At 36.3% G+C, this 14,647-nt stretch overlaps 1 protein-coding gene across 1 annotated transcript; it reads right to left on the bottom strand.

Moving 5' to 3' along the window:
* Nucleotides 1–1,819: 1,819 nt before the first annotated feature.
* Nucleotides 1,820–14,359, bottom strand: LOC149844540 (protein ULTRAPETALA 1-like). Its single transcript, XM_089997247.1, has 3 exons — nucleotides 14,028–14,359; nucleotides 7,741–8,059; nucleotides 1,820–2,268 (listed from the first exon to the last, which is right to left on the bottom strand). The coding sequence occupies exons 1-3, from the start codon at nucleotides 14,236–14,238 to the stop codon at nucleotides 2,094–2,096; spliced, it is 705 nt and encodes a 234-aa protein (XP_089853373.1). The 5' UTR covers nucleotides 14,239–14,359; the 3' UTR covers nucleotides 1,820–2,093.
* Nucleotides 14,360–14,647: the final 288 nt, after the last annotated feature.

Below are 14,647 nucleotides of genomic sequence, written 5' to 3'. Positions count from 1 at the left end.
TTCTTTTAATGTGTAAGATTTTCCAAGGGTTCAAAAATCAATGGCCTACAATGTACTAAATTTTTGTTCCTCAAAAATTTGTATTTTTGCATCAAAAAATGCAATCCGAGAGTCGTTCTCTACAGTTTGAACCATACTAAACACATCTATAAGGTCAGATTGAGTCAAAATTACATGACCCATGAGTTTCAATTAGGGGGTTTGGAAACCAGGAGTGTAAATATGCAGTTAGGCAAAGCACTAACGAGAGCAATGATGAAAATGAAACTTAAATTGCAATTAAGGGAAACTACCAACTGCTAGCTAACCAGGATGCTCCAGGTAAACCATCTAATTTGTTTATCCTTGAACATCCACTTGAGAATGTTGGCATGATGACTCTTACACATCACCGAATGAATGGGGTTATTTGCAGTTTCATATGCCATTCATTTATAATGGAAAACCGTGACTAAAATCAAGTCATAAACAATAGATGAGAATAATGATTTTGATTGCATATTACAACAGGCATTCTTGCTTGGACAAGCAAGTGCGCTTCTTGTTATAATAAATGCTACACAGTTGGCACTTATATTAACTCTATTATGCAAAAAATTACAGAAAAATAATTGGGTAGAATCCATGATTTTCTTTTTTTTAGAAAAGGGTAGGATCATTGGTCACTTGGCTAGAAGAATAAAGGGAGAAAAAGAGTTTTTTATCTGCTAATAAACTGCAGAAGTTGAACCTGCATTCCTTTGGTTTAGATTTTACAAATTTAAACATTAAGTCACGACATAAAATCAGCATTCAAGCTCATTCCGAGCAATTATTTCCCATTCACAATAGTATTTAAGTTGGAAGCTTCATAGATAGGTGGAAAGTGCATTTTCTAAAAACTGGCTTAAGAAGCACGAAACTCCTCACTTCTGAAACTTGAGAATTTCGATTCTCCCATGCTTTTCTCCTGCATCACTACATGCTTCCTATGCGCATCTGTCACACTTTCGTGTTTTTCATGTGCTTTCTTTCACGCTTCCCACTCACTTGCCATGTACCTTCTCAAACTTGGCAATCATCATTTTTAGATTTTGAAAAGAATTTAATTCTTAAGCTATAAAATCATGAAGTATTTTTATTTTAGTTTTATTCCCTTCCCATTCAATTAGTATTTTGCTTCCCATTCAATCGCATCACTTCCTTTTTTATATTGAAGTTTCGCTTTCCGTTTCTTATAAATTTTAAAATACCTTGCTCCTCGCTCCTGCTTTTCCTTTTGTTTTTCGTTTCCGCTTCCTACCCTGGTAACATTGGTTCAACCTCACCATTTCAATAAAGATAAATGTAGAAGGCTAATAGAACCTGAGGAAACATTTTGTGATTGAGTTCAACAGTATGCATGACATCAAGCATCAACTTTGAAAAATTAATAGTATCTACCTTCAATTATCTCTTTCGATGGGCTGAATATGAATAACAGATCACAAACTCATATGATATGAAGCAACAACAGCCATCAATCACTAAACTGCTATTGAGTACATATGCCTTTTTTATTTTGTACACTATTCTTTGTTCAGTGATCAAATGAAAGCACTACCGTTGACAGATGGTTTCTCACTTGATGCTTCAGAGAGTTAGTCATCTGAATCCGTCAGTCATTTGTCTACAACTGTTCGACACTTCGACCTGATCTACCTATGAGCATTAGCTTTGTCGAGGCATAGCATACCTCTAAAACCATGTCTCTTGGATTTCATATTTTTGTCTGAAGGTGCCAAAAGGTGGAAAAAGTGTTGCATGCATGTGCGTACGTGTGCGTGCACTCACCAAGGAGCAAAATAAAGTAATATATTCGACCAGGTCTCATGCAAAAGAATATTAATGAAGTGGATTGTAACTGCATCAGCTACAATTGAACCATTCAATATTTAATGAAATTGAATTTTGATCCAGATTTACAGTTTTATCTGCAATACATAATACCCGCAAAAATGATCCTTTAACCACCTTGGATTGATCCAAGTGAACGTGAACCTAGAGGAAGAAGAATGAGAAGGGAAAAGAACGGGATGCCCTCTCATGGATGAAGTACCAAGATGAATGGTGAATCAAGCTTTTGCATTCAATGTGAAATCAACGCAGGTCTGGCAGCTGCAATCGGAGAATCGACAGATCTCACATCCGAAACAGACACATGATGTGCAACCTCTGCAGGCTGGAGAACGATAGCATCCTCTGTATACTTTTCGGCTTGCACGTTCTTCATCATCATCACAGCTGATTCTGTTCGCAAACATCCCCTTATTATCATTTACAATTCAATGTCCTTGACAAGAACCAAAAGAAGTGCTGTATTTTCTCATCTGTATGTATGTGTGTGTGTTATGAATGTGGGCACTCATGCAAACATGCATTAATTTCCATTTAAAACCACGTTACTAAACCAGGATTTTGTAAAACAATGAGGATGCTTTCTGAATCTACCATGGCAGGTAGTTATTAGTTATGCTCAATAGTATTGAGGTAACTCAAGGTGACATAGACCTATAAAGCTGATGTACTAAATGCAACCATAAAGTAGACGAATAACACAGTTGAAGATGTACTTGGATGTTACATTGTACCACTAATAAATATGAATTCCCCGACAAATTCGGTCTTTCCATAAGTCATAAACTGGACTTCGGATAGTTTCAGTCATTCCATATAAAGAGTCTAATAACACGGATTTCAGAGTAATCAACCTAGGAACTGCATGAATGACTGAAAATTCATAGTAAATACCTTGAAGAAAGAAAAGAAATGATCAAAACTCAAACTTGTTGAATAAAATTATAAACTACAACCAACAATTTTTTTTACTGCAACACCCTCTTGTTTATAGAGCTTCTACCCCATAGTCGACAGGAGAGGAAAGGACTGGGATGGAAGTTTATTTAACTGCATAATAGTATCAGAAATCTCTCTGGTACATAACATTATCTGTTTATATCATTCTACAGCCATTATCATGAGCCACGAGGCTTGAGACTGTAGACTTTACGGCCAGATCAAGTAGCTTTTCTGACTTCCAAGGTCATAACTTTCTAAGCTTTATATTATTAGCTTGTATACTCTGTCACATGGATATTTATTTCTAGTATCAAACTATATCCCTTACACATTACTCTGAGTGAATAACTACATGAAACAGCCATATCCGTACTCCATTTTGGTATATGTGACTTCTACGAAGTTTTATTTGCACATTCTTTATATGATTTATTTAATCATATTTGGTTCCTTTATATATGGATTCTCCTTGCATGGAATTAAATCTCTAGAACAATCTATTTGAATCTTTGTTGCATGTTTCATCATCTCCCATCTTCCAATCCTTCCTAAGAAATTGTGTTGATAGCACAATGACTTTAGGAGCCACTACTACATAATCTTGAAATATGTATTTGCTTGGTAGTTCTCTCTTTCAGGAGAGGTTTAGTCCTTTGTCTCCTCTATAGACTGTCAATTGCATTACATAATAGTCTAAATTAACAATTAATGTGGACATGTTTAGGAGTACTGCTAATAAAAAATTGTTTGGACAAGCTGCATGTAGACCTAAGTCACAGGGATTCGGCCAACCAGGTGCCACACCCACATTGACGCGGGTGTGCATGCTGGTGCGGCACCTGGTGCGGTCAACCCGACCCTGGGTGCGGTCAACGCACCCAGGGTCATAACTGTCCAATGTTCGGACTTAAAAAAAAAATGAAACCCGACCTCGACTGTGCGACAACCCGACCCTGACGCCGGTGATGACCCGACCCCAATGCCGACGACGACCAGTCTCCCTACCCCAATGCCGGTGACGACCTCGAGCGACACCGTCAGGTATGCATTCTCTCTCTCTCATTCTCTCCAATCTCTCTCATTTAGATTGATGAAAAATCTGTAATTTTAGGTGTTGAAAAATCTGGTTTTATTTATGGATGTTCACGTTGGGTTTTAAAGCAAAGAGAATCAGTTTTTTTTTTTTTACAAAATTCACGTTGGATTTTAGTAGGAAAAAATCTGGTGTTATTTATAGATGTTCACGTTGGGTTTTAAAGCAACGAGAATCAGATTTTTTTTTACAGAGGTTCACGTTGGATTCTAGGCAAAAAATCTGGTTTTATTTATAGATGTTCACGTTGGGTTCTAAAGCAACGAGAAACAGATTTTTTTTTTACAGTTCACGTTGGATTTTAGGAAAAATTGGTTTTATTTATAGATGTTCACATTGGGTTTTAAAGCAACGAGAATCAGATTTTTTTTTTACAGAGGTTCTCGTTGAATTTTAGGGAAAAATCTGGTTATATATATATATATATAATATTTTATATTTTTGCCGTACCCCCCGACCCCAAGTTTTTTGAAAGTGCCGTAACCCCGCACCCGCACCCATGTGACATAGATGTAGACCTATTACAACACTGACAAAGGCTGACATGATGCAAATAGAAAGGATTAAGAAGAAGATGGATGAAGACATGGAAGGAGGTTCTAAGAGGAGATGTGAAAGATTGTAAGGTGACTGAAGCTGTAGCTCTTGATAAGAAGAATAGAAAAGCACTCATAAAGCTGACCTTATAAGGCTTTACTATAATGATGATGCTGTAAAGTAGTTCTCAATTATGATCAATAAATCCACCACCATTGTATTGCTTCCATGTCTTAAAAGTCAAGCAGCAATTTCGAAATAAATAGAATTATACAAGAATGAGAAAAATGTTGGCTCACATGGAAGCATGGTATTCAACATGGACTGCATGATTTCCTATTGTATTAATCATGGTTAAATTTCTAAGTGATTTGATGAAAAGGCAGTTTCTGAAGGGAGAAAGGCATCATCACAAAAGAATCAAATTATTTCCCCAAGAAACATGTATCTATTCAATATATATTAACCAATGTCCCAATTGAACACCACCCAAAAGTTAATCATCTTATTGGCTACCTTTTTTGGCATAGCCTATAGGCATGTCAAATGAGACGTGCCACTTCAACCTCAACATTGAATTTCTGTTGCATTCCACCTAAAGAAATATTCATGTTTTTCATGGATCACCAGAAGCCTTGTCACCTGGCATAGCAAGAAGAACATATCGGCTTAAACTTTGACCATCATCATAGTTAAAGGAAAACATTTTTCATCAACTTGAAACCAACCACTAGAATCTCCAGGCTGTTGTTCCAATCAGATTTCCATCATTATAAGTTTTTCACTGGTCAATAGAGAAGCCATATTCAGCTTAATAGCCTCCATTTTCAACTTGACCATATGGTATATTTATTCCTAGGAAATGTGAAGTTCCTCAAAAGCTAAAAGATGCTTCACTAAATGCACAAGTCACTGAATCATTTCCGTATTTACTCTAGCAATTCCCAGGGACTAGGCTGCAGATCCTTTTTCTTTTTTTTTTGCAAAGAGCCTTTGTGGAAAAAAAACATATAGATGCATAAAAAAGAATGTGGACAACTTAATGCCTGGACACACATAAGACTTGAATGTAAAGATGCACAAGAACTTTGTTACCAATTTGATCTCGTAGAAAGCCCAACAATGTTATATTCCTTACGACCTAGCTACACTGGTTCATGTGAAACTGATTCACAATGCTCCCTTAAGAAAAACAATTTTATTGGACTATCTTCAGCTATGCTGGCTTCACAAGCCACTAATAATTGTGAACTAAATTGGACATTACAAGCTACTCTGCATAAATGGCAGCCCTTGTAAAGTCAATCAACCAGACCAGACCAGACCTCGCAAATAGTGATTAAGCAAATCAAATGAATTGAACGGATCCAGGTTTAACCAAACCCCATCAGCAGGCTTTCCATTCTTCATGTGCCAAACATGAAAGGACATCCACATGCAATGCCAAAGTTATCAATGTCTCTGTGGAGCCAATTGAATACATGTTCAAGAAATTCTAGACAATCATCCTATAAGAAAAACTTATCACTATCCAATATGGTTGACTAGTTTAACAAATTTAAAGTCTTCAGTCAAAGCCACAAACTTTCATTTTGGATATCTGTAAGCTCAGTTTTAAGTTTTTGTAGGTATTTCGTGTATAAATTTACTTATAATGTAAGATATTCAGAAGCACATTGTCCAAAAGATCAAAGAGCTGCAAAATAATATGTAAACCCATGTTTTGAGAAAAATAGAATGTGTACATTCACCTCCTCAAGTTGAAATTGGCAGCAGGGTTTTGTTAGAAGGGGCTGATCAATGCCCAAGTCATCCAATAATTCTGCCCTTGATTTGAATAAATTGAACAGACAAGCAAAATTATTCCCACAGTGGAGGCTCAACCTGAAATAACCAGATTCTTATAGCAATATGATGCTGACTTTTGATTAGAAAAGGCATGGTCACTCTTCAGCTGTGTGCTCTAACAATATGATCTCCAAAAGGTGTATGTAGACATTGTTAACTCCATAACAGCCAGAAGCGTCTTAACAGAAAGCATTCACAAAATCTCACATCTTGGGCGTTTTCTCTATGTTTCCGCTAGCACAATTTTTTTTCTCAGATGGTTCCCTTTTGGTATAGATAAATATTTCCAACAAATTTATGCTTTGTGATGTTTCAGGAGACATTCTTTTACTTACTCTGTCTACATTGCTCCACAAGATTTTGCAAACACAGCAACTATCACAGGCTAAGAATAAGGGCAACCTGATAATGTTGCCAGGTTCAAAGAAAAGAAAAAAAATCCAAAAACCACAAAGTTGATTCAATCTCGGAATAGCGTGTAGGGTATTTGATTACACAGCCTTAATGCCACCAGGTCGTGTAGTCTGTAACACTGTATACTGTTTAGTTTGCTAAGGATCTGTTTTCAATCTTAACAAGCATGTCAATCTGGCCTCAACGACATATTGTGTAGTTTATATGGCAAGGACTATAACAAAAGGACAGCAACTAAATATTTCTTTTTTCTAATACAAGGAAATGAGGAAAAACATGCATTCTGCACACTTTACAAAAGGCTCATGTTGCCTGGGAATCTGAATACATCTGAGTTATTTTGAAGTTAGAATATCAACATTAGATAGGCAGACAGCAAATTGGACGGTGAACTTTTTTGCCATAATCTAGTGTTAATAGGCATGCATAGACAAGTGATTACATCTGAGTTATTTTGAAGTTAGAATACCAACATTAGACAGGCAGACAGAAAATTGGACAGTGAAATTTTTTGCCATAATCTAGTGTTAATAGGCATCATGCATAGACAACTGTGTTATTATAAAAATTCAGTCACGCCAGTTCACATAAAATGTCTGGTAATGGATATGATATTATTCTTTTCTTACATCCATGCAGGGACCAAACTCATGCCAAGCAGGAGGATTATAAATAATGCTACCAGCATCTTGCAGAAAATAATGCAGCATTTATTTCTAGGTTTTAGGATTCCAAAATTTCTGATGAAGGAATGCAAAATTTCTTTTTAGAGAACTGATCATTTGGGCGCTCAAAGCAGATCAAGAATAGCGATCATCATAAAGAACATAAAGGCAACCGTAGCCATTGTAGAAGTTTGTTCAAAACAACAAACATTTCTGCCAAGTGTGTGTTCATAGAAAACACATTTGCTCCAAAGTTTGTAAACTTCAATATCAATGCATATTAGATGGTTCAATATTTAAATATTCTCTAAACATGTTAAAAATTTGCATGAAAATTCATAAACATTGCAAAGAAATGTGCATTACCTGTCATATGACAAATCCGAGCATTTCCAATTCCCATCTGCCAAAGAGTCATGGTAAAGACGACATTCCTCTTTGTTCCTGAGCCGGAACCTGCGCTCTTTCTTGCAGCTGGTACATCTGATAAATTCATCACGATGACACAGCCGTCCATTATGCGCTCTATGTGCTCCATTAGCATTAAGTTTGATATAGTACTTCAGCAACACTGTCTTTGACAATGGAACCTTCTCTCCCCTAATCATGACCCACACATTGTTTTTCCATTTCCTTGAAGCTTCTCTTCGAGCATGTTTTTCAAAAGCTGCTGGGCTTAGCTTACCTGGTTGAACATGAAATACTCTTACTGATATATCAATGCAAATTCATATAAAAATGAAATAATAGCAACACAAACTTTGTTATTAAGTGCTTGATGTTTGTTATGCCATCCCAAGATAGCATATCCAAAAGAAAAGCATTAATAAAGCCTTCAACAGGCACTCAAGGGGAAGTGAATCCATTCTAATAATTCAGCAACAAACTCATCAAATGGAAAATTTCACTTCATCGCATAGGGCGTGTTTGCTTGGATCTTACATGATTTGAGATCACATGTTATTTCATCTCATGTGATCTGAAATCATAAATATAGGTAAGTCATATTAAATAGATAAAGTATCCATAAATATAGACAAGAATACATACACAGTTTCAAATTATTTTCACCAGAAACTTCTAGATCTCCATAAATAAGAGCATCTTTGAACTAAAACTGCAGGAAGTGATATGATCCATGCAAATGACTTATTGACTTTTAACATCAGCATAAGCATGGTCATTTCCAACTATCATAGTTTCATAGCTGAGAAACTAGATAATCTAGTAGGCTTCATTAATCAAAATGGAATTTTTCCTTGAGGAGATTAAATAAAAAATCCTTATCACGTACATATTGCATAAACTTAGAAATAGCACTTCACGAAAAGTTGGATAATGTGCCTTGTTATCTCTTCCTACCAACAAAAAAGGAGGATATGAATGGTCATGCAGTGTATTACAAAATTTTGCATTAAATAACTGGCTTGGCTGCTCCTGCCTTGAATCATACTAGTGTTACTGAAGTAAGGCACTTCAATTTGTAGATAAAAGCACTTTTTGTCTGCTAAGCTATTATATAATTGTAAAGCCAATACATTCATGAAACTAATGAATATCTTTGCTTACATGGAAAATTATGTGTAGCTGAAGAAGTGTTTAGGTCCATCTGTTTATCCACAAAACAATGAGGAAGTGTGCAGATGCAAACACACCCTTTAACATAAACTTGAAAAGTGCATGGTATTACAAAAGGTTGCCTCACTCTTGAAAACATAAAGATATGCACATAATACTTTCATTTCTAAGTCAACCTTTTAAAATATCTTCACTTTATGTCACTTCTCCTCTTCAAGTTGATAAAGTTCAACATATGTTTTCTATCAATCCCCTTTCCAAAGAAAAGAGATAACACCAATATTCAATATATAACCATCACGCCTGCCAACAGTTAGATGCAATAAATCTCACTAGTTCAAATTTTCTTCCAAGAACTTCCAAATGCACCAGGTACCCAAATAATCCCATCTAATATATCATCCCTCAGAATGTGGTGTGCCATCTAAACCATATGGTTAACATTTGTCGTGAATTCGATAACCTCTATTTGATTCTTCTTAACTTCTATTTGATTCTTCTTACTAATGCGTGCAAGCAAATGCACATGCACATGCACAGAAACACACACATAGATACACATGGGATAATATATAGCCATGTCAACATGACTATCTTATCTAGCAGTACATTGTGGCCACTGCAACTAACCAATCTGACCTATAGATGTGTTCAACAGGCTCTGTTTGCAAAGGATTGTGCCTTGAATCATGCTTTTTTTTAATATAAAAACATGATTCTTTTGAGTCATGAAAGTTTTTTATAGTGGGCCTTTGATTTTTGAACCTCTTCAAAAACCTGCTTACACACACCACAATCACGACCCAAAAGTCCTTTTATACTAAACAAACCATGTGGATCACATTTGTGGGCCTGATCCACCAGAAAAGTAAAATAGTTATAAAAACATAGTATTTTCTTACTAGATATGATGTCATGTAGGCATGAGAAAAAACTTTATATATATAATTATTTATTTATTTGTTTGTTTATTATAATTACATGAAGTTAATATTTGGTTAAGTTATCAATATATAATTTCTGCAAGATCCACCAATGCTTTTTTCTTTTCTTTTCCCGCATGATTTGTGGACCAAGCATTAAAAATATGACCTGCATCGCTATTTTAGTAGTAAACATCCTTTGGATCATGTGATTGTGATGCAGTCTTTTCAAGATCTTTAAAAGTAAATGGCCCATAAAGCATCAATATTTCATGATCTAAAAAATAATGTGGTTTTACATCAAAACAACTTTACCCATAGCGTGTCTTCTAATTCTTTTATTACCTCTTTGCCCATGAGTCTCTAAGGTACTCTTTCAATTCTAGTTTCATTTTACATTTTTTTTATCTTGACTAACAAGTACTATATCATCTATAGATAACATATACCAAAGAATCTCATCTTGGTAGACGTTTTTTCATTGAACTAATCTATGTGTGTGTGTACACACACACACACACACACACACACACACACACACACATATAAAGAGGGCCAATAGAATATTTTCACTCGAAATATGTAAACTAGAGTATGAACCAAGATTTTCATGGTTGTTTTTTTTTCTTAAATTTCACCTTATGGATGTGGTCTAGATGCTTGGTTTTAAAGAAATCACCTCTTAAATCATCCAATTATGATGCATAAGAGGGATCTTTTAAAGCTTGAAAGTCAAAGGCTCAGAATTTTCGTAAATATTCAATCATCCAAAAAATGCATTTTTCATCGAAAATACACAATCCAACAGTCAATTCCTAGCAAATGGACCATGATAAATACATCTGCAGGGTTCGATCTTCAAAAAAAGGTGTCGGAGTGCCTAGTTCACATATTTCCAGTTAACATATTCTAGTGGCCATATATATATATATATATATATATATATATATATATATATATATATATATATATATATATATATATATATATATATATATATATATATATATATATATATATATATATATATAGAGAGAGAGAGAGAGAGAGAGAGAGAGAGAGAGGAGTGTCCAAACCAAGGGAGATCCACACTCTCCAACCTTAGTGATCAAATAGGTTGCTTATCCTCACACATACACACATCTCTCTCTCTCTCTCTCTCTATATATATATATATATATATATATATATATATATATAGAGAGAGAGAGAGAGAGGAGTGTCCAAGCCAAGGGAGATCCACACTCTCTAACCTTAGTGATCAAATACGTTGCTCATCCTCCTTCCCAGTTTCAGCAACTGGCTTCTATTATTTAGCTAGAGTTTCTTAATTTATATGCCTTCCTCAATTGCATATGGTAAAGGAGCATATATCTGAATACTTTGAAATTGGGAGTGATAGGGAGAGAGAACTGTCAAATTATCAAGGTTGATTTCTGTCTTTTGTTTGGACAGTCCCCTTTCTCCTCATACGCACATGCCAACTAGAATACTATACCTGTTGATTTCTTAATTTTCAAAAAATAAAAGACATCTACTTTACCTAGATCAACAGTCAACACCTATGTGAACTTCTTGCACAATTCCCAATGGCCTTAGATGATATTTCTTGTGCATTCCTCATATTCTTCGTACGGTTTCCTCACATTTCACTATTTATTTCTGAAGTTCATGGCTGCTGCTCCTGTTTTTTCTTTTGTTTCACCTGACTCATGCTTATGGTGAGCATACAGTCCAAAATTCACCGGTACATCACCACTTTATGGAACTCCATAACTGTATATCCGCATAACCAGTGCTTATTTCACTTTATTCAGACACTTTCATCTATATCAAAGCACAACTAACACAAAAGATTCAAATGTTTATTTCCCCTAATTAATAAATCTCTTTTATTTCAATTCCATGTCCATTGTTTAAAATTTCCACTTTATCAAACTGAGAAATCGGTCACAAAATTCTGCAATTGCACTTCATATGTAACATATTGCATAAGCTAATATAAACATGCCACTCCCTGTTTAGCAATGGCACCAGTAAGGTTACTTCCACTGGTTACATGCAGAACTGGGCAGTCGCTTTTCTTTCTGGGCTATATTGCTCATTTACTAAATCTTTATTTAATGGCACAGACAGCCTGATGATGAATCCATCATAGACTACAACCCTGGAATGAAAACCATCACAACAGAAAGGAATGCCATGTGTAGAGCATCCTGTGACTGGATTCCTAGCTATTTTCTGATAATAAGGCCATATTGACACCTAGTAGATTTTTAAAGAGAAAACAAAAAACTGTCGACTGCCTCTCTACACCAATGCTAGAGGAAAGATGAGGACTACTTGTAAGAGTTCAATAAATTTTTATATTCTCAAAAAGACTTTTTGTTGGAAGAATGCACCACAAATATGTCAGTAAGCACATGTCAGATCAACATGTAATTAGAAACTCTAAAACATACATAACAAGAAAAGATACAGTACTCAACCAAGAATTGTGTTGCATGGCATCTGTAAAACTCAATCAGGAAACTGGAATAGATATGTTCTAAAACACAGCAACAGATCTGCATAACTCCCATAAATTGGTTGTAAACTGAAAAAGAGTATGCCACCTTCCCAAAGTAAAGACAAAAAACATTCCTCGGGCTATTTGTGCTTGCAACGTATTTGAATTTGAAATGTCTGGCTCTACCCAACTGGTGCCCTGTACATGATTTCATCCTCAAACCCATCTCTGTAGCTAGGTCATGCTTGCTCTAATTGATGGAGAATAGGGTACAAGGGAAGGGTGCCCAACCTTTGGTGAAAAACTATTCTTCCTAGTACACGTCTTTATTGCCATGCCACCATTATGTGAGATTAATGTAAGGCATGCAACGAAATTACTCTCTATGTGACAAGATTTATGCAAACCAATAACTAGCAGGCCTGTTCATTGGACTATATTTGAATTTAATTCAGAAGTCCATGATTGTAACTTTCTATAAAGGTTATGTTTGTAACACCTTGTGGGGCAAAAGTTGGAAGCTAAGGGCAGTCAGAAGACTCAGAACTCGCTAAAGTTTAGGCATATGTCCTAGATCACAAAGCGGGATGAACCATACTTCTCGACAAAATAGCCCTCATTGTAATACCCCAGGAAAAGGAGCAATGAAAACTACCCAGAACTTCACTTGGCATCTTTTTAGAAAAAAAAAAAAAAAACAGCAGAAGAGATGGTAAGAGCAGAAGTTATTTAAATTTAAAAATGGATAGTGATGGTTGTTGAGAAAACATAAAAAATGAGATCAATGGGCATCAAACTAGCTACCATGCAGTATGTTCTCTACAATATGTTACAAATATAAGAGCAACAAAACATATCAAAACCAAAAGACTGCTGCAGATAAGACTGACTCATTTTCATTTAGTGGTGCTTCTTACAGCAGCAGCGGCAAAGTGTATGTGCCCTGAAGAAAGAGTCACAAGAGGAAAAAAGAAATTGCATGGTTGAACAAAAATATGAAGAGAACAATAAACAAAGAGCCTACCAACAGCTTTTCACTTTACATAATACTCGAAAGATATCAGCTACATAGTGCCTAAAAGAGGCACGCCTTGTTATATTCCTTGACAATCCTTCACATACAACCAAGCCATGCCTAGACCAAAACATGCATGCAGTCGTTCATGATAACGATGCATTTTCACCGGCACGAGAGAAGAACCAAAGGGAAGCTAGTCATCATCCATCTCGTTCCAATAGAACCTCCACACAAAACAGATAATCTCAAAGAAACAACATGCCAAACACCATCGTTACATTGCACAAAACCACATCACATTTCAGAAGAAACAACAATTCCTTACAAACAAAACACCACCTCCAAGGCCAAAACCTCACACACCAATATTGCAAAAACAAAAGAAAAGGATACCCATAACAAAAAAACACATCAATCACCACAACAATCAACAAACAAAGGTCAACACACATCAACAGGACGACCATGCATTATGATCCAACCATCAAGCCCACACCCACCAACCAGAAACTCATGTACCACATCACAATCCACCAACCAAGACCCCAAACAACCCAAAAATTCACCACCAACAAACCCAACAAAAACCAACAAAAAACCAACACAAGGATCGGATCCATCTTACTTTCTTGGCATCCAGGCGTGCACTCACAGCTAACCTGAAGATCCCCACAAGCCAGGATCCTCAGCCTCCCAATAGCATCCCCATATTTCGGACAAGTGCACCCACACATGACCTCCACAAAATCTCCACCCCTCTTCAACCCACTTATCTCACTCAAATCCTCATCCCAGAACAAACCAACCTGGCCATTGCCATCCCCACCACTCTCCATGCCTCCAAACCCCAAAAGGAAGAGAAAAAACAGATACCAACAAGGCTAGAAGGGAGGGAAACGGTGGTATCTCTGTGGGTTTCGATTGATCATGCAGAGGGAGGGAGGTGGGGGAGCGGCAAGAATATGTGAGACACGTTACCGAGCGCTTGGCGTGGAAATGGGCGAGAGGAACGTGATAAAGGAGGGGTGAGGTGAATTGGGTTGTGCTTCAAAACTCCCCCAGTCGAGTGGCCAAACTGGTGCAGCCATTTGGCATATTAGGCCTGAAAAGGGCCTACCGCGCTTGGGGACATGTTATTCAGACGCATTTACTTACCACATACCTTTACAAAATCATGCTGCGTTTCTTTTCCCACCAAGCTTCTTGTCCTAATTAATATGCCCATCATAGTTTTCTCAATTTTCA

This window comes from Nuphar pumila, chromosome 2, assembly GCF_984573655.1.
Source record: "Nuphar pumila chromosome 2, dmNupPumi1.hap1.1, whole genome shotgun sequence".
Classification (NCBI taxonomy): Eukaryota; Viridiplantae; Streptophyta; class Magnoliopsida; order Nymphaeales; family Nymphaeaceae; genus Nuphar; species Nuphar pumila.
Note: the sequence above shows the minus strand (reverse complement) of the source record. Positions and strands in the feature narration are given on the sequence as shown.